Below are 18,999 nucleotides of genomic sequence, written 5' to 3' on the forward strand. Positions count from 1 at the left end.
ATAGCTGGAGTGGTTGGAGGTTCCTCTTGGCATCCTGCTGGTGGATGCCCAGGAGAGCGGTGGAGCTGGCCAGGGGATGGATTAAGATGCGCTTTGTGAATTGGTGCCTGAAAAGCATAACCAGGGCTGGAAATTCTTGTGCCAGTTCTCCTCTGTGGTGGAAGTGTTGGAAAGTTGTGGTTTGCACCAAAACGTTACATATTTGACTTGACTGAGTTGTTTGTTCCAAACCAATTATCTTGAGCCTAGAGGGAATTAAGATGTACATGCCTGACAGCGGAGGAAAGTAATGGTGTGGTGTTGCAGTATGTTCGTATTTTTGTTGAAAGCATAAGAGTGGTACGTGGCAGTTGTTTAACCTCTGTTCTCATCTCTGTCTGGTGTAAACTTCAACTGAGTATCTTAAATCGAAATGTATTTTTATGGTGTTTCCTGATGTCAAGAGAACTGCAAGGTGTAAATTTACTGTTGCACTTGTATATAGGATTTTGTGTGCCTGTATTCAGCAGTGATTCATGAAAGTCAGACAGACTCCAGGAAGTTTAATTTGATCTTATTTAAAAACACACTTTATTACATACTTACAGCTTACCCCAATAGCTCTGGTATTTTGGGAGCTTATTTTAAATCCTGCAGTGAAAACTCTTTCCTTCCCAAAGTCTGCAGCCAAACTGCAGAGGTGCTGGGTTTGCCGTGTGCCAATGACGCCCTGGGGAGCGGATCCCACTGCAGCAGAGGCACTTGCTCCCGGTGCCGGCAGATCTTTGCCTAGAGGAATGTAGTTCTCCTGAAAATGAGCTCCTCTTACTGCTTTGGCCCTTTCTCTGCATTTGCAGCTCAAGCACGTTAAACTGATTAATTATTGGGATGTATCTAGTGGGCATCATGTTGCGCACCATGGTGGGAGGAACTGGGTGTTTTAATAGAGCCACGATGACTTGTGCAAGTTTTTTTATGTGAGTGATTAATTTTGCAAGTAGCAAAAGACATTTGGATGAGTCTTGTGCTCCGTGCAAGGCTCAGAAGCTACACGAGGTGATGTACCTTCAACTTCCCCGTGCAAAGTCCAGTGCCCTGTAGGTATCTGGTGGTCTGTGCTAGTTCTGATGGCATCAGAGCTACTCCTGCGACCTGGCACCAGTCCTGGCACGGGGCATCAGTGGCTGCTTCCATCATGGCTGGAGAAGGGTTTGCATCAGCCCCTTGGTGCCAGGATAATGCTTCCCACTCCTGCAAAGCATTTTCTCAAGTCCGGATAAAAAGGTCTGGTGTGTATTTGCTTGAATTTTGTTATCCTGGTGCTGGTACACCTGTGTCCTTCTGTAAGCAAATTTGGTGTGTGCTTGGAGAGGGTAAAGCTGCCTGAGCCTTCTGTTAATGAGCAAGTCCCTAAAAAATACTTTGTTTTGTAAAGCTTCAGGAGCTGAACAAACTTGACTTAGTGATGTTTACCAGGAATTGCTTTTAAACTCTTTATCCTCTTTTTCTTACCCCTTGGTCCCAGAAGTACCTCTGCACTTTGGAGCAGTGACTTATAATTTGCAGGATTTGGGGATGAATAGGTGGTGTGAGCCTGATGTCAGAGACGTGCTTTGTATTATTGTTGTCAAAGTTTTAACCAGATGTTGGGATATGTGTGAAAATACTGATATTCATATAATTGCATAGGGAATCAAATGACTTCTGCTGTTCCCTAATTTTAGGGTGTTTGACTTCGCAAATTCAATATTTTTAACGTATTTTGAGCGTAGAGGAACCTTTCTGGGTATCTATGTTTGACTAGCTCAGCAACAGGCTACTTGAGCAAGTTTCACAACTGATTACCCATGTTTTGTTGAGCAAAATCTCAAATGCTTGAGTGAGGGCATTGGAGGGAATATTAAATATATAATATTAGAAGCTGATATTCAGCCAATGACTGTTAATAGTTCTCCAGACAAATGTCAAGCAGCAGAGGTTTGTTATTGCGGCGTGTAAGGAATGGGCTTCCCAATGCTGGGCTATGTGCTCCAGGCGTGAAGAAATCAGCAGGGCTTCATCTCCCGCGGTCTCTGCAAGCCCTTGGAGATATTCTGGAGGCGTTCAGAGTGTCCTTTACATTTTAGCTGATGTGTATCACAACTGTGTATTATTCACCATTACTTTGGTAGAGTCCAGAATAAATCCAGCATCCATAATGTAGGTGGTAACAAGGTAAGGGAGACAGAAACGTGAGAAGATGGAAGATTGTTGCGTGATGTGAACGAACTATTAACAAGAAAATGGATTAACTTACAAAAGCTTTTCTCTGCCGCAACAGGGATGAGAAGAACCAGTCCATCATCGTGAGTGGGGAGTCGGGTGCTGGAAAGACCGTCTCTGCCAAATACGCCATGCGCTTCTTTGCAACCGTTGGTGGTTCTGCCAGTGAGACCAACATTGAAGCCAAAGTCCTTGCGTCGAGCCCAATTATGGAGGTAAAAGCTGCAAAATTTCTTTTGTCCCGTTTGCAGTGATCACTGTGTCTCTCCAGAAATCATAGAAACAGTGAGAGCCGTAGGGGCTTGTGAGCTAGACCTGATTTGCAGCCTCTCAGCAGTCCTGAGCTGGACTGAAAATGCCGAAATACACTGATAGCCTCCATTTAGCCCATCCCAATCACTGCTCTGTTTGATGGTCTTGAAACCAAGCCTGTGCATCCCCAGCACGGCTCTGGGAGCTGGGCTTTGACGGGGCTCCAGAGTGGAGAGCTCACGTGGTGCTGCTGGCACCATTAGTGTTTTATCATCTTCATCTTCCTCTTCCTTTTGCCACTGCATGGTACCTCCTAATCTTCTCCTTTAGTTGTACAAGCATGAAATAGAAAAGACAGGGATTAATCTATCTGAGATATTTCAATGCAGTTTTATTTTTGTTAATTTTCTGTTGCTATCAATCATATAAGGGAATAACAAGTCCCTTTGTAGGGAAATCCCTGCTCTGAAGGAAAAAAAAATCCTTTTTATAAATATGAAAGAAAGGGGGAAAAGTGGCTTTGTTTCACTGCGCCGTGACCAGATGGTGAAAATAAATGTCTGAGTGCCTAAATCCCATTTTCCAAACAGATTTTGGAGTCACAGTGCCTTCATTTGCAAAATATCCAAGTCAGCATGAAGACAAGACTTGGGCTTTCCCAAGTCAGTTAAGCACTTCAGGCTTGTGTGACTTCATTTTAAAGGCAGGAGCCAGCAGTGCCACTGTCGTGGAGCGCAGCCTTGTCCTGCGCTTAACCTTAGGCTTGGCTTAACCTGCAGGGAGGCTTCCCACTGCAGTGACGCGTGGCCAAATTGTCTAATAGACACGGAGGTGGTGGTTGATCCGGGATGCAAACCAAGCCCACCCCAGCCTGAGAGGCGGCACCCACGGTCTAGCATCGTGCTGCTTGATATGGGGTGCAAGCTGGAACCATAAAACAAGTGATGGTGCAGATGAGCAGGAAGAAGAGCCCCGCAGGTGTATGGCTGGCAGAGGGCACGCAACAATCTGCCACAGCGTGGTCTTCACGCTGTTAACTCTCTTCCTCACCCATCTCCTGTGCCTCCATGAAATATAGCTGTAACACCTGGGAATGCTTAAAAGCATCCAAAGAAAAATTCATAGTGCATGCTATTCTTCTATATGTCCCCATAATTTTACTGCTCTAATTTTGTTGCCTGTGTTCAGTTCTGTATGTAATTTCTAAGTGCTGGGGCCAGGGAACCTATCCGTCTTTATTGAAAGAGCTGAGAATGTTGCCCATGCAAAAAGAGAACTGCCTAGTTTGCAAAAAACCCAAAGCTAAAGCATGAAGATGGAGCAGAGGGATGTGTGTCATAAAATAGTCCTTAGCAATGAGGTGCGCTGTGTTTAATGTATGGGATGTATGTCCCTGCTGGGAGGTGGGGCAGGTATCTCTGCTTTGTAGACAACGAATTGGAGCACATGAGATAAAGTAGTGATGGTAATTCTGGACGCTCAATTCAGCGCGCAAAATATCTAGTTGTAGCGTTTGTTGTAGCAGTTTGTGAACTCTGTATTTTCTGGGGGATGGATGTTGGGCTCTATGCAGAAACGAGAGGCACGGGCAGTCAAGCTTGTGTGCTCTGCTGCTGCTCTCCCGCTTTTATTTACGGTCTGGGACATGTACTGGAGGGTTGGAGGTGGGAAGTGGGAGCTGTGGGTCTGCAAGGCTGTTGGGCCAAGGAGCCCTCAATCCTTGATGGAGAGGGGGAACAGCTGAGGGGGAAGGCAGCAAGGAACAGCTTTGCAGGTGCAACAGCCTCTTTGGCGTAGGCAGTGCCGTGTTGCACCGAGCAATTCCCTGGGGAGCTGGGGAGTCTGTCACGTGCAACTGGAGGCATCAGGTCCTATGATCAAAAGTTTTGGATGATGTCAATGTGATGCTATAGGTAATACTATGATTCTTGCTAAGTGTGCATGCTTGGCGTGATCCCCAAGAGCCGCACCGTTGGTGGAGGTGGTCTGCAAGGAGAGCCTGGGAGAGGCAGCCAGCCTTCGAGAGGTGCCTGAGAGCTCTTTCCTGTACCTGTCCATTCCCTTCTGTCACTTCTCCTGTGCTTGCTTGAGGCTTATCATCTCAGGACAGGGGAATGGTGGTAGAAAACAAGGCTGGTGTAGCTATGAAGGGAAATACTGGCCCTCTTGCATTATCATGAGTTGCTTCTTTGGCTGCTTGATGCACTCACACGTTTGAGGTGCTGCACCTCCGGTGTTTGCACGTGGGCTGGATTCTCTCCTCTCCCTTCTGCCACTGCATATGGCAGCACTACCTGCCCAGGAGGTGACAGGTAGGTTCTGGGGAGGCACGGAGGGGCTCTGGCTATGTCACCAAATCCACGGACCGAAGCCCGAACATCTGGAGATGGGTTGCAGCTGGTTCTCTCCCTCTCACAGGGCTTCGTTGCCCGTGTCCCCTCCAGGAAAGCTGTCAATGTTGACTGTTTGTGAACAAAGGTGGGGACATCCTATAAGACAAAACAGGAATGTTGTGGCTGTTAGTATGCAGATGATCTAATTGCCGTACAAATACTCATTGCTGGTTATGTGTATTTTTCTTCCGTAAAAACTCTGGAGATGCCACATTTTCAGTGAAAAGTCCTCCCCAAAGTCACATCATTGCTCTGCCTTCTGTGTCTAGGAAGGGGTTTTCCTCAAATCCTCCTGTGACTGTTTATGTAACACTCATTACAAATTTAAATGTTTAAATAATTTTAAAAAATAAATTCAAAATTAATGTTTAATTTTGTTTCATGCAGGCGATTGGAAATGCTAAAACAACAAGGAATGACAACAGCAGTCGTTTTGGGAAATACATTCAGATAGGCTTTGATAAAAGATACCACATCATTGGTGCCAACATGAGGACCTATCTGTTGGAAAAATCACGTGTTGTATTCCAGGTGAGGAGTTGTGCTGTTTTTTCTTCTTTTCTGTCTTTTGGGTGCTGTACTCTGGGAATTTAATAGTCTGGGTCTTCTCTTTGGATTAAAAAATTTGCTTTAAAAGTAGCTTTCCTGGTGGATGTGACTTCCAGACATGTCTTTCAGGCTCAGTCTTTTGCAGTCGCCCTTGATAATCCCAACCTGGTGACCTCGGTCTGGAGGAACATGTACCTGGGAGACTCGTTAGTTGGCCCCTGGTTGTTCCCTCCATCCGCCCGAGGCTGGAGCCCCGAGGAGGGGATCGCTGCTCCTGGCCTGGCTGCTGGGCAGGGATGGAAAGCCTTTCTCTGGGCAGCTGCTGAGATTTTTACTGAACTTCATGAAAAGCCAGGAAGAATAAATTGCAGGCAACAGTCTTATGTTTTGAAGAGGGAGGAGAGGCAGCAGAAGCGCTGAGGAGGCTTATGTCTCTGCTGTGGCATATCCCATGCATTTCTTGTGCAGGGCTCAGGACAAGCTGTCTTGGTTTATGCTTGATATCTAGCTCAGAAGCACCTGCAAAACTTCTGTCCTTACACCAAAAAAGCCAACCAACAAAAAAACCCAACCAACCAAAAAAACCTCAACCACAAAAATCCTAAACCCAAATGACGTTGGGAAGCTACAAGTGTAGGCCACCTCTTTTAATGTTGCCGTTGGTTTGCAACGCTGTGCTTGCTAGCTAACTTAGCCCAATTATCCCAGAGATGGATGAGAGATGGAAGGTAATATAAGGTTATTTACTTCCTTTACAAGATGGGCCGTGTACTTTGGTCAGGGCAAGGCTTGGCACCTCCTTTTTCCCAGGTGGCACAAGGTCCCCGTCGTCTTGGTGGCACCGAGGAGGTCTTGATGGTGGGAAGCAGGGGATGGGGTCAGAGTGGACACCTGGCTGAGGGTGGGAGCACTGCTGTAACCTCTTCGTGCCTCTGTTAACCCGGCGTTTTCTCCCGTAGGCGGAGGATGAGCGCAACTACCACATCTTCTATCAGCTTTGTGCCTCAGCGAGTCTTCCAGAATTCAAAGACCTCGGACTAAGTAAGTACTTCTACCTCCCTGCGTGCCGGTGGCCACTGCCTGGGTATGATGGCAACAGGAAAATATTGTGGGGTTAGAAATGCAGGTCATTGATGAGGTTATGTGTGCCTGCTCAGGGGGAGGAGGTAAAGGGAGATGAGCTTGAAGGGCTTCTCCCCAGTGGTGTGCAGCTTTGCTCATGCCATCTCCCAGGATGTGGAGCCTTGGATGAGGTACCAGCACTCGTCACCTCTGCTTGGTGTTCAAGGAACATGTAGACGTGGCACTGTGGGACATGGTTTAGTGGGCATGGTGGGGTTGGGGTGATGGTTGGACTTGATGACCTGACAGGTCTTTTCCAACCATAGTGATTCTGTGATTGGGTGCACCTTATGCAGTGGCTTGCTGCATAAAATACGTGAAGTTTGTGTTGTGCTGGTTGGTGCTGTTAGACTCCTGCAAGCGCTGTTGGTGGGTAGGAGCTGTTGCTGGAGATTAGCCGTGGTGGAAGAAGCCTGTGTATTTTGTAGAACTTCCTGCAGAACCACAGTGAACCGCATGCTGTGGTAGACGCCAGCGGATGCAGGAAGATAGTCTGTTAATATCGTATGAAACTTGCATTAAGATTTGTCTTTTAAAAGAAGTGTGAGTATAGGTTGATCTGGCCAGAGTCTTGGCAGGAGCAGTTGCATCCTTTGAATTCATTATATTTTTTTCAATGGTTAACTCCTGGGATGTATCCTGAGTTGGTTTTTTTTCTCAGGATTTGCAGCAAAACCTCTGTAAGACACCTGAATAAGAGGTTTTTTCACTTGCAGCAGGGGCTGCAGAGCTGTGGTGTAATTAATTTTTTATCTCAAATATTTGCTGTTGCTTAAAGAGAGAAGTGAGGCTTAAAATGGGCTTTTAAGTCTTTAAAATGGTGAGGAAGGCAGGTTGTGATCCCAACGCAGAGCATCTTGCTGCTGCAGAGTCTCGCAGAGGTTTCCATCATGGCTACAGAGGAGTGGCAGATCAAGAGAGAGGCTTGCAGTTTCTGGGTAATTCTGGGCTTGCGTTAACGACTTTTTGGGTCACCGTAGGCACGTTGGCTACACGTACCGAGTGCTCGTACTGAAATGCAAGCACTCCTGTTCTTGTCCTGTTGTCACCAGTAACCCTTGGTTCATTAACCAACTGTAGTCCATACTCTGCCTAGTGACACCAAACCAGACAATGACATCCGTGAATTTTCTAAGGCATAAGATAACTTCTGAGGCTGTCTATGCGTAACCTTAATGTCTGTCCCAGGATACCTGGGTGGGAGGTGAAGGTTTTTCATGATTCGCTGTGCACCAGCCATAATATGAAATGTAGGTCAAGGCTTGTGATGGACCTGGGGCTCCTTTCGGTCTGTAAGGGTCCCAAAATGATGTTCCTCTGACAGTGGCTTCCCAGCTACCATCAAAGAGCCCGTGTTTGGTCCTGTTGCATGCTCACACAACCCCAGAGCACATTTTTGAGCACTTTCAAGAGTTTCTGCTTTGGGGTTATGCGCTTCATTTTTGCAAAGATACCCTGAGTAATGCTGTTGTCTGGTGGCATCTTAAAATTCGGAAGTAAATTATTTCAACCCAGCTTGAAAGACGAGTTGATGTGGGAGAGCTCCAGCTGTGAAACCACCTTTCTCTTCTTGGGAACATGTGGATCAGAGGAAGTCTCAGTCTTTTTCAGCACAGCTCTCTAAAAGCATTGTCTGTATTTGTGATGACTGATAGTACTGAAGGCTGAGAGCTCCCTGCTCTCCTGGTGCATCATCCAGGGCACCTTCATGCTGTTGTGACTGTGGCTCTCGACTTCAGTGTCTCAAGGGAGAATGTGTAATGGCAACAGCTGGCAGCGTAGGAGGTGGTGGGTGCCAGGGCCGATAGCCCGGAAGGCATTTCACTGGAGGGGAAGACTTCTTGGGTCATTTCGAATCAAAATTTTATGTTGTCAGTGTGTGTCACTCTCCAGCTGCTTTTTTCCGCGGCGCTCGTGCATTTGCTGTATTGCAGCATGCGCGGGTATCCGTACAGCCTGGTGCATGTGCGTTTGGGTAAAATGCAGCAACGGAAAAAGAAGGGCTTCTCTTCAAAACTAAAGGTGTGTGTCTTTGGCGTTTCCTGCGCTGTCAGCTTGCAATAGCTTAAAATACCTCCCCAAAATGCTTTCGTAGCTGGCAGATGCGGCACTGCTTATGTGCTTGGTGGGGATGGGAACGTGGGTACCGTGAGCTGCTTTTGTTGGGGTGAAGCAGGCTCTGTCCTGACCTGTTGAATTACTAGTGCTGGGCAGTTTTCTGTGAGTGCAGATGTTCACAATTCACTTATTTTTCTTTCTTTTGAGGGATTTTTTTTCTTTACCAACTTTGCATCAGATTTACTCACCTGTATCTCATGACAACTAGTTAAAACTCAAATTTATTTCCTCCTGTGAGCTGTACCTTACCTACCTATCAACCTTTTCTTCCCAAGGCTTATATAAAACAAGGAGTATCTTGATGTAAAAATCCCCCTTTTACTAGATAGAGAGCAGGATGTATATTTTTCCATATCAAAAGTAGGAGCTGTTGTTTCTCCTTTGAGTCTTGCACATACAAAGTATTGTTGTTACTCTGCTGGAAAATGAAGTCTCTAAACTTACATGAGCCTGGAGGCAAACCAGTAAGTGTTGGCTCCTCAGGTAGAGCAATCCTAAAAGTTTGGTTTTAAACTAGAAAGTAAATATTTGACTTAAAATATGGGAGTTGATGCGCAACGCAGCGCCCTTTCAAAGTGTGGTGCCTAACTTAATGATGCGTGGGCAATAGTGCAAAGCTGGAATAGGCTTTATTTGTTTGCAGTGAATGAAAGGGTTTCTGTACTTATTAAAATTATTGCACGCATATTGAAATATAAATATTGGAGGTGGTTATAACAGAGATGACTTGAGGCAGAAGCGGGTCCCAATGTGGATGGCTAAAATTGGAGGCTGATGTCCCGGTCACATCAACCGCTGCCAGCCCTGGTTGTGTCTTGCAGGAGCGACATGCAGCAATGTCAAGCTGTTAATGCAATGTGCTCCATCATGGGCTGGGTGAGCTCCCGTTGTGCTGGGGGGACCGGGATGGACATCACCTCTCTGACCCCACTCGGCATTTTCTGCCCCTTGTTCCTGATGCTCCAGCAATGAGCAGAGTTAGTGAAAACTCCGGCTCCCAGGGCTTTGTATGCCAAAAAGAATTAAGTGTTTTTTCGTACAGCCTGAAAGTACAGCTAATGCAAAAGCCTGTGGGAGGGCTGGGAAGGGATGGGGACCTTCTGGTGGCAATGTGAGTCAAAAAAAGTGCAGATTGCAGTGATTTTAAAGGTTACCAGCAGGCTGATGTGGAACGCACAGTAGGCTGTTTTTCTCATTATTTTCATGATACTTAGGAAATATGTTTGTGCGTGTTAATGATCTTTCTGAGCTTTTCTTGGCAAGTCCCTCCTACCCGGTTTGAAACTAGCTGAAGCTGGCGCTGAGAACCGATTCTGGGTGGGATGGGGAGGCTGTCCACCTCCTGGGCTCCTCCAGCCCTCCCTGGGGCCAAGCCTGCTCCGGCACTCAGCCGGGCAGCCTTGGGCACATATCTTAATGGTTTTGGCCTCAAATAAGCCCTTGTTTTTATGAGGGGCGATTGCATGTGAAGCTTTTTCAAGTGGGTATAAATCCTGCGATCTCGTAGCCTGTTGTATCTGCAGTTGAAATGCAGATTTAGCTTTGCGATGTCCTGAAATAACTTTGCTAAGGCATGGATGCTTAAGTGGTGTAATGCTGGCACTGTGGGTGATTCTCTATTCCCTTTGCTCCCCAGGTTTAAGGCATTATGTGGGAAAGGTGTTAAAGTATCTGAATCGGTCATGGGTATGTAAAACAGGATTAAAAAAAAAAATTGAAAGTAGTAACCTCAGTATTTGATATAGTCTGCACCTGTACAATAGAGTAGTTATTTGAATCCCAAATACACCATAGCTCTGCCCTGGTTGAACTTGCTTTGCATGGGGAAGGGTTTTCGTCACTACAAGAAGTAGTTACAGACACTTATTGAGGTTATACTTCATCCATTTCTAAGTAAACTATAGCTTAAAGGAGGTGAGTGCCCTTCAGGGATGGGCAGGATGGGGGACTGGGAGCATCCCAGTGCACGCTCTGGAAAGCTACTGCTTGCTGATGCATTTCTTCTGTTCCTTGTCTCCTAGCATGTGCCGAAGACTTTTTCTACACTTCTCAGGGAGGTGACACGTCTATCGATGGCGTGGATGATGCTGATGACTTTGAGAAAACCAGGCACGCCTTCACCCTGCTTGGTAAGGGGTTGCTCTGCTTGGAGGCTTCCCAGCAGAAGTCTCGTGCAAATTTTTTTCAGTATTTTGCCTGAATTATATGGCTCTCCTGTAATAATAAGAGGTATAAAATCATCTTCCTATTGACCTAGTTGGCTTTACCTTATTCTTTAGTATGAGCCACAGAAGTATTTCTTACAGCTATCTGCGAAGCGGCAGTGAAATGGAGGGGGACACTGAATTTAAGAGAAACCCAAATAAACCCTTTTGGAGTTGCTATTTTTTACCCTATTTACAAGCAAGAAAAGAGCTATTACTCTGCAGTTCGATCTGTATTTGGGTTGAGGGTGTGGTTGCTCTCGGACCATCACAGTGTTGTACTGAGTAGCTGATTCCTGGGAAGAATGAGCTGAGTACATCCCTGCCGTGCAGGGGCCACGTTTGCGTGGCCAGCTGCAACAACCACCCGGGCACGCTGCGGTTACACAGTGCCATAGCCTGCCTGCAGCAGCCACTGTTTGAAAGGAAAAACAATTTTTGCAGGGGAAAACTTTCCCAGAGTTTATTAACATTTATCTGAAGCCAAGTTTTTAAATCCTGGTAAGTCTCGGTGCTTCTTCATTGCATTTCATATGCTGGGAGAGGAGCTCACGATGTTCACAGCCAGCTGTGAAATCCCCCCGAGCAGCTGTATCGCAGCCGCCACGCTGTGCCGGCAGTGGGCCTGGGGACTCATTTGAAGTGTTATAACTGCAAAATTTTCCCCAGAATTTGTCCTCTTTGTGTTTTAGATGGGCTCGTTCTCTTTTCCTTTGGGGTGACGGTGGGGTCTTGTCTTTACCCTCCTCTTGTCTGGCTTGTGTGGGTTCTATCTGTTAACTACTCAAAAAAATATGATGCCTCTGGTTGCTCCAAACTTTCCCATGGGGCTGTAACCCCCAGGGGACCCTCTCCCCATCCCCTTGCCACGTGCAATCTCGCTTTGGTCCCCTTCTCAGCCTCCCCAAGCAGACCCCCTGTCTCTTTATTGGTCCCTCTGGAGCACTGTGCGAGCATCTTCCTTCACGGCCAATTTGATGATGTTTTCCTGCTCTTCACATGCTTCCTCTGCCTTTCCTCATTTTTCCTTCAGTGTTTCCCAGCTCTGCTTCTGTTCAGGGCCTGGTGAAATTGCTACTGTGCGTCCTAGTCTTGTCTTTTTATGTGTAACAAGGAGAAGTCAGATTTATCTGCCAATCCCCACCCTAGCCAGGCTTAACTCCAATTAAGAGCGCCAAGTAACAGTGGAGAATTGCTCTTTCTAGTAACCTTGAAACATTTCTCACTGTGCCGATAACAGAAAAGTCCCCAGAGAGAGAAAGAGAAGCTCTTGATAATTCAAAAACCAGCAGGTGATATCTCAGACCTTGGGTGGATAATTAGAACACCAGCCCTGAACACAAAAGGGGCACAGAAACCCAGCTGGGATGTAAAAATGCAAGATATGGCAAGAAAGCCGTGTGCAGGCTGCTGCTGGGAATGCTGCAAAAGCCTGCCAGAAAAATATATAAAGCAATAATATATTACACCCCCCGATGAAGACCCGCAATATGTAGCTCTGTTGAGACACTGGGGACCGTAAGACAGAGCTTCACATCCCCTCCCTGGTGACTTGCCGTAGCGCCAGTCTGGAGGCATTGTGCGTCGTGTGCACGGCTTTAATTTTCTCTTCTGTTTGTGGGACACCGGCAATAAGTTGTAATTTCTGTGCTTCAGTTGTCAGCGAGATCTCACTGGTGGACTACGATGGCAGAGAAGCAACTCCTTGTTCTGTAAAAGCCGCAGAGCCCCTATAGCTCTGATCCCGTTTGGTCATTATGGAGTAGCATCCTTGGTTTCATGCACATTCACAATAGCATTAAACCCATCTGTGATAAAATTGCTTTGATGCAACCATTAGGGGTAAAGAAATAACATGAGGAGCTCCTCTTGCCGTCTCTGCTGTCATTTTCGAGCGATGGCTTTACTGAGAGTTTACGGTGAGTTTATTAGGAGACGTCTGATAACTCTGAAAACCCACAGCCTGGGAGGGAAATCAAACACCGCACGCGTTTTCGAATAAACTGAAAATTACAGTTTGTTTTCTGTTGTGAAAATCAGCTATCAATTGTTCCCGCAGGAGTGAAGGAGTCTCATCAGACGACCATTTTTAGGATAATTGCTGCCATTCTGCACCTAGGGAACTTGGAAATCCAAGCGGAGCGAGATGGCGATGCCTGTAGCGTATCGGTAGGTCACCAGCAAGAGTGGGGCACGTGGGGAGCTTTGTATGCTCATAAATCCGGCCACGTCGGATGTGTTGAGTTTCGCAGCAGTATCCTTTGGTAGAAAGCCCTTTTCATTCTGGTTTTCTTTGCTTTTTTTGAAAATGCATCATAATTTCCCAGTTGCTTTGATTTTCCCAGAAGATAGTGCATTATTTCTCCTCTCTAGCTAGCCAGCCTATAAGCGAGGTGATTCAAAGGTTGCTTACCACCTGAAGTCCCATCCCATCTTTAAATCTCCCTGCTTTCTTAAAAGACTGGGTGCACAGAGTATTGGGGGAACGGTGACTCCCACCAGCAGAAAGTGTGGTGCTCTACAGCTGCTTTGCTACAGGCAAAGCCATGAGACTGCTGTGTGTACTGTGGCCATCCAGTATTCAAAGGGGCACCGCACGGTTAATTAGCAGGAATAAATAAGACTAAAGATGCCTTAGTGGTGGTTTTTCTGTTTCTGTGTTTGTTCAGGGGGAAAAAAAAAGTGATTATAGGAAAATACTGTCCTGTCAATTATCGTTGCATCCCAGGCTGGGTCGTTTGTTCCTAATTAAAGTATTAAAATGCGTTCTGCACAAACTTTTAGTGGTACCCTTGAGATAATGTGGTGTGCAATTACTTGGATGCTGGGGGTAATTTGCTTGATATTTGGCAACCTGGATATGTAGAAGTGGTCTGCTCTGACAATGTTGAGTTCTGTAATGGAGTTCATGTTGTTTAATTACCTTCAGATGTAATTGCATGGTATTAAATCAATCCTGTTACGACTTTGAATCCAGTCAAAAAGGTATCAAAGCAAAAAACCATCCTCGAGGTCTTTTTAAATGCGTTTTTCTCCCCATCCCCAAACCCATCCAGCTTCTATACAAGCGTGTATCTAACTGGAAACAATTTACTTCCTTTAGATATGTATTATTACACTGAGGAAAGGGAAATTGATTTCTCGTTGTCCAAAAGGCAGTGCCCGCTATCTTAGCATAATAGAGACTCAGAACTGCTTCGTCTTAGTTTGAGGGGGGAAAAATACAATGCTCTAGAGAAAATGAAGTCCACATTTCATTTTATTGATTATGCAAAACACAAGACCTTCTGGTAATGCACATTTGGCAACTTTATTATTCAAAAGGGGGTTAGTTTGTAAAAGACATGGTGCAATGGCATACCTTAAGCTTTAACTTGAGGCTTAATCAAGGTTGCTCTGGAGGAGTATGTAGCTGCAGCTCAAGGAGGGTTAAAGTGGAGAGTGCGCTTTCCCGTTGGCAATCACTGTGGAAATCTGCTCTTTATGAAGTTCAAGACCTTAAGGATAGGCAGAGCAGAGGAAAGCCACAGGGTGTACCACCGTTTAGAGCTCTGTGTGAGCCGTTTCATCCATGTCCATGAAGATGAGCGCAACTGGATGAGTGCTCGTCACTCTTCTGTTTCCTATCAACCGCAGAGATAGACAGCATTGCCCTAGATAGGCATGAAATGCTGCTAATTTTTTGCGCTGATCTGGGCAGCCCAGTGTTAAAACTCCAGTTTTAGAACGTCACCAGCCTGCTGACTTTGCTTCTCGTTACCCTCAGAGCGAGGACGAGCACTTGAACAACTTCTGCGGCTTGCTGGGCGTGGAGCACAGCCAGATGCAGCACTGGCTTTGCCATCGCAAACTCGTCACCACGGCCGAGACCTACGTGAAGAACATGTCTGTGCAGCAAGTGGTGAACGCCAGGAATGCCCTGGCCAAGCACATCTACGCCCAGCTCTTCAACTGGATCGTGCAGCACATCAACAAGGCGCTGCACACCACCGTCAAGCAGCACTCCTTCATCGGCGTGCTCGATATCTATGGGTAGGCGTGCTTTCTGCTTTTAAGGCTGTTAAATTAGTCCTTTCTAATTTGTCTCGCCCTTCTGGCAATGCACACTTGACCTTGGCTTGTGGTAGGGGGTGGGAATAAGGGAAAGGGATGCAAAAAAGCATAGTGGTGGGTGGTTTGCAGTTTTGAGCTGCCTTTAGATTGTGCAACCCTGACCCCGAAACAGCGCATGGAGATCTACGTGAGTGCTGGCTTTTGGGATTTACCTCCCATGCCGTTCTCATTTGGGATTTCTGTGTAAAGCACCAAGCTTAAAGATGAGCTAGGTGTAAAGGTGCCGACGTGAAGACCAAAGGCTGCGCTGGCTCTGCCTGGGGTTGCTGTGGGATTTGAGGAAACTACTTTACCTCTTCAGCTGTGAAACCGCTGCTGCAGGGCCCTTGTGCAGCGAGAGTTTCGGGGGACTTTGGGAACCTGCGGCAGGGGGGTAAGGTGCAAAAAGCTCTGGCATAACCGAGGGTGAGACTTGCAGCCTGCAACCTCAGGGGCAACGAGCTGCTTTAATTCCGGACTGAGTACCGGTTACTGTCTGGTCTGTCATCCTGGCTCTTGAGCGCTGGTAGAAGAGGGATGTGAGAGTTGTCTGTGAAAAATTCATTTTAGCTGTAGTGCTGCAAAGAAGCAGAAGATGGAGGAGAAAGGAAGGGTTTCTGTTCAGTTGTGGGGTAGAAAAGGAAAGAGGTCTTCTGTGTTTGGGTTTTCCCTCTTTCAACACCATCCTTTTTCTGTCTCTTTGGGGAGCAAGGACAAGGGAGAAGTGGGACAGCAGTGACCTTCTGTGCTCCCATAATATATATTGCTCCTGTTTCGGAAGGGAAGGTGGGATGGATGGGTTGTAGCTGCTCCAGGAACCGGTCCCTGACCCAGTGCAGTCACTGTGCTTGCTCAATCCCCAATCTTATGTAATGGCAGACTCCTTGTAAGGTCTGTCAGATCTAGGTGAACCTGAAGTTCAGAATGAAATCCTTCCAAAACGGTTCTGGGTCAGCTACGGAAAGCTTTTATGGCTGTAATACCTACGCAGTTACTGGAATTGGTTCTTGTGTATAAAACCTCCCATGGGGTTTGTACAGCTGCTGGTGTTTGGGATGTTGATTTTTAGCATCTGCTGGACAGCCACGGCAGCAGAAGGGATGCCAGAAGTCAGTACTGGAGCATCGGCATAGCCCACTGCCTGCTCATCTCCATCAGAGACTGCAGCCGTACGGCAAGGTTTACAGCAACACTTGTATCAAGTATGATAAGAATACAGTCCTCTTTGGTTTGGGATTTTAATGGGATGGCTTGAGATGGTGAGGTTGCTCTCGGAGGTTTGCAAGTGTCTGGGCTCTCCTAGGTATGTAGCAGAGGACCTGGAAGATCTTAAATAACCAGGTGGGATTAGCACATTGTGGCTCAAAGACTGTATGAGATAGAAAAGGTGTTTCCCATCAGTGTCCCTACAAATAGAGATTTCTGCAGGCTGGGATATGATAAATAAAGCTGTGAGATGGATCCATGTGGACGATAGTGGGTCAATGCAGAAAATTGGATATCTGAGTTTAAAAATCAGATGCGGTCTTTCAGAAATCTGAATAAAAGGAGACTTGAGGATAACGCTCATGAAAGATTAAGCTGGGCTTGAAAACCTGTTAGCGTGGAAGAAAAACCTCCCACGCTGCAGGTCTCCTGTGTGTCACGTCCAGCGTGTGGGCCAGCAGACGCTTTTCCAGCACTGGTGTCACCGCGGGGTACAGCAGGTTTTTTTTTTTCCACAGGGACCTGCAGGTCCTATCAAAAGATGCAGGTTTGCAGGGGAAGGGTGTCCACGCTCCGGGACACACAATGTGTGTGCTCCACACAATGCTTCTGCGTGAGTCTGGTCTCCTAAAAAGACCATAAATCCCTTCCAGAGGGGGGTATTGCTGTCTAAATGCTGAGTAATTAACAATGCAGGAACTTCGGGTGCTGACAACCCGACTCTCTGTGGTCCTTGAAAGGGGTTTGGTTCCCCAAACTCAGGTTATTCAGGAGTCTTAATGCATTCTGCCAAATATTGGATTTTTTTTTTTTTCCCCCCCAAATGTGTTGTTTTTCCTTTTCCTCTGGGAGAGGGATTAAGCTAGGAAGGCAGGGAGCCTGCACGCAGCCTCCACCACACGTCCCTGACGTCCTGAGAGCACCTCTGCCCCGGCGCTCCTGGGGGAGGTCTGTCCCCATGGGTGGGATTTCTAGGGATAAGGTCCAAGCCGAGGGTGCAGAGGCTGTAGGGTTTGTCTCCTAGTTCTCTAATGCTCGACTCTGCATCCTTAATTCTCTGTTAGTATTGGGGTGACAGAGTGCAGCATTAAAAACCTTTATGTATGTAGTGAAAGTGCGTCATTTGCTGTCGTAGCAATACTGCAATCCGTCTGAAGAGTGGATTTGTGTGGCATTCCTGGACTTGGAGGGGACGGCTTGTTGGGTTTTTTCTGTTTGCCATGTGAAGGGAAGTGTGAACACCCAGGTGGCCAGCTGTATGCTGGACTTATTTATGAACTTTAAATATTTTAGTATAAACGCCGGTGCTGCAGCAGATTTAGGAGATACCAGTCATGCAGCAGAATAGGAAACAGGAGAAAAGTCAAAATGCAGTGTCTGCTCCCCAATGTCCGCTCGCAAGAGCAGTCCCCAAGCCCGGCATGTGCCTTCCCAGGAGCCGCGGTGATGGGTCGGAGTGGTGAATGCATTTATTTTTTGCACCAGGATATAGACACGGAAACAAACAGAAACAAAACAGCCATTGGTTTGCTTTTCCCATTAGGATGTTGTCCTAGTGCAGGTGCTTTGTGAGGGCATGTGTGGAGCTGGTGACGAAACTGCTCCGTCAATTAGCAAGTTGTGCTGGCGGAGTCCCTTAATTAGCGACTTCATGAAATCTCCCTTGGAGTTGATGTTGTACAGCTGCTCTGCCCCCGGCCAGCACTCACTGAGAGGATACATAAATCACATCTGGTGTCTCTGAAGCGGAAAAAGAGTTTCAACTCTGATATCTTTTCCTCTGTACCCCTGCTCTTGTGGAGTTTTTCCACCTAGCTGGCTGTGCCTCTCCATCTCCATTTTAATTAAGTCTTTTCTTGCCCCGTTGCTCTGATTGTGAACCTGCAGGAGTTGGTATTTCCAAGGAGGAGACCCTTTAATTGCAAGAGCTGAAGGTGCTGATCTACTTGGCTTGGTGGCCATGCAACCAAGATCAAGCACAGCAGGAGCTCTTCGAGGACACAATCACAGAATCACTAAGGTTGGAAAAGACCTGTAAGATCATCAAGTCCAACCATCACCCCAACCCCACCATGCCCACTAAACCATGTCCCGCAGTGCCACATCCACACATTCCTTGAACACCTCCAGGGACGGTGACTCCACCACCTCCCTGGGCAGCCTCTTCCAATGCTTCACCACTCCCTCAGTAATGAAATTTTTCCTAATATCCAGCCTGAACCTCCCCTGGTGCAACTTGAGGCCATTTCCTCTTGTCCACTTGCCACCAAGGCTCTGGCCACATGTTTATATTAAACATATATATGGTCCCAGACACCAGATTTTGTTGCATTAAAGACTGTAAAGCTCAGATCCTGGGATGGGGAGGCATTGAGCACCCTGTCCTCGGCACAGGCTGCATCAGCTCCAGGGGCAATGCCGGCCCTGGGGGGAGTGGGTCCTGGGTTTCTTTGAGGGCTGCTGAGAAGATAAAAGCACAAAAGTGGTTCTTTTCTCTGATTCCCCCTTTTTCTTTTCCATTGCCTTTCCCCAAAGGCTCAGGCATTTTGTATGGCGAGGGCATTACCACCTGGCAATACCTGGGGAGTAACTGCATCATATGGATAACAGCCAGGTAGCTGAAAAGCAGAAAGCACCAGAAATACTGATTTTGGGGGGAAAAAAGGGCTTAATTTGTTTAGTGCTTTATGACTGTTCTGCCAGCTCCTGCAGCACCTATTACCTGAGCAATTATTTTGCTGCGCATTTGTCATTACAGCAGGTTATTCATTAAGCGCAGAGAGCTTTGCCACTTCTTCCCTCAGTTTAATCCTTACAGTCTT

General features: G+C 46.8%; 1 protein-coding gene across 1 annotated transcript in view; it reads left to right on the plus strand.

Annotated features, from left to right (window-relative positions):
- Positions 1 to 18,999, plus strand: part of MYO5B (myosin VB) — a 152,707-nt gene that overhangs the window by 51,391 nt on the left and 82,317 nt on the right. The window contains exons 5-10 of the mRNA XM_059833394.1: positions 2,300 to 2,456; positions 5,274 to 5,417; positions 6,395 to 6,476; positions 10,697 to 10,804; positions 12,939 to 13,048; positions 14,646 to 14,911. Coding sequence (XP_059689377.1) covers positions 2,300 to 2,456; positions 5,274 to 5,417; positions 6,395 to 6,476; positions 10,697 to 10,804; positions 12,939 to 13,048; positions 14,646 to 14,911 — 867 coding nt within the window. The remainder of the gene's footprint in view (positions 1 to 2,299; positions 2,457 to 5,273; positions 5,418 to 6,394; positions 6,477 to 10,696; positions 10,805 to 12,938; positions 13,049 to 14,645; positions 14,912 to 18,999) is intronic.

This window comes from Gavia stellata, chromosome Z (genome assembly GCF_030936135.1).
Source record: "Gavia stellata isolate bGavSte3 chromosome Z, bGavSte3.hap2, whole genome shotgun sequence".
NCBI classification, from domain to species: Eukaryota; Metazoa; Chordata; class Aves; order Gaviiformes; family Gaviidae; genus Gavia; species Gavia stellata.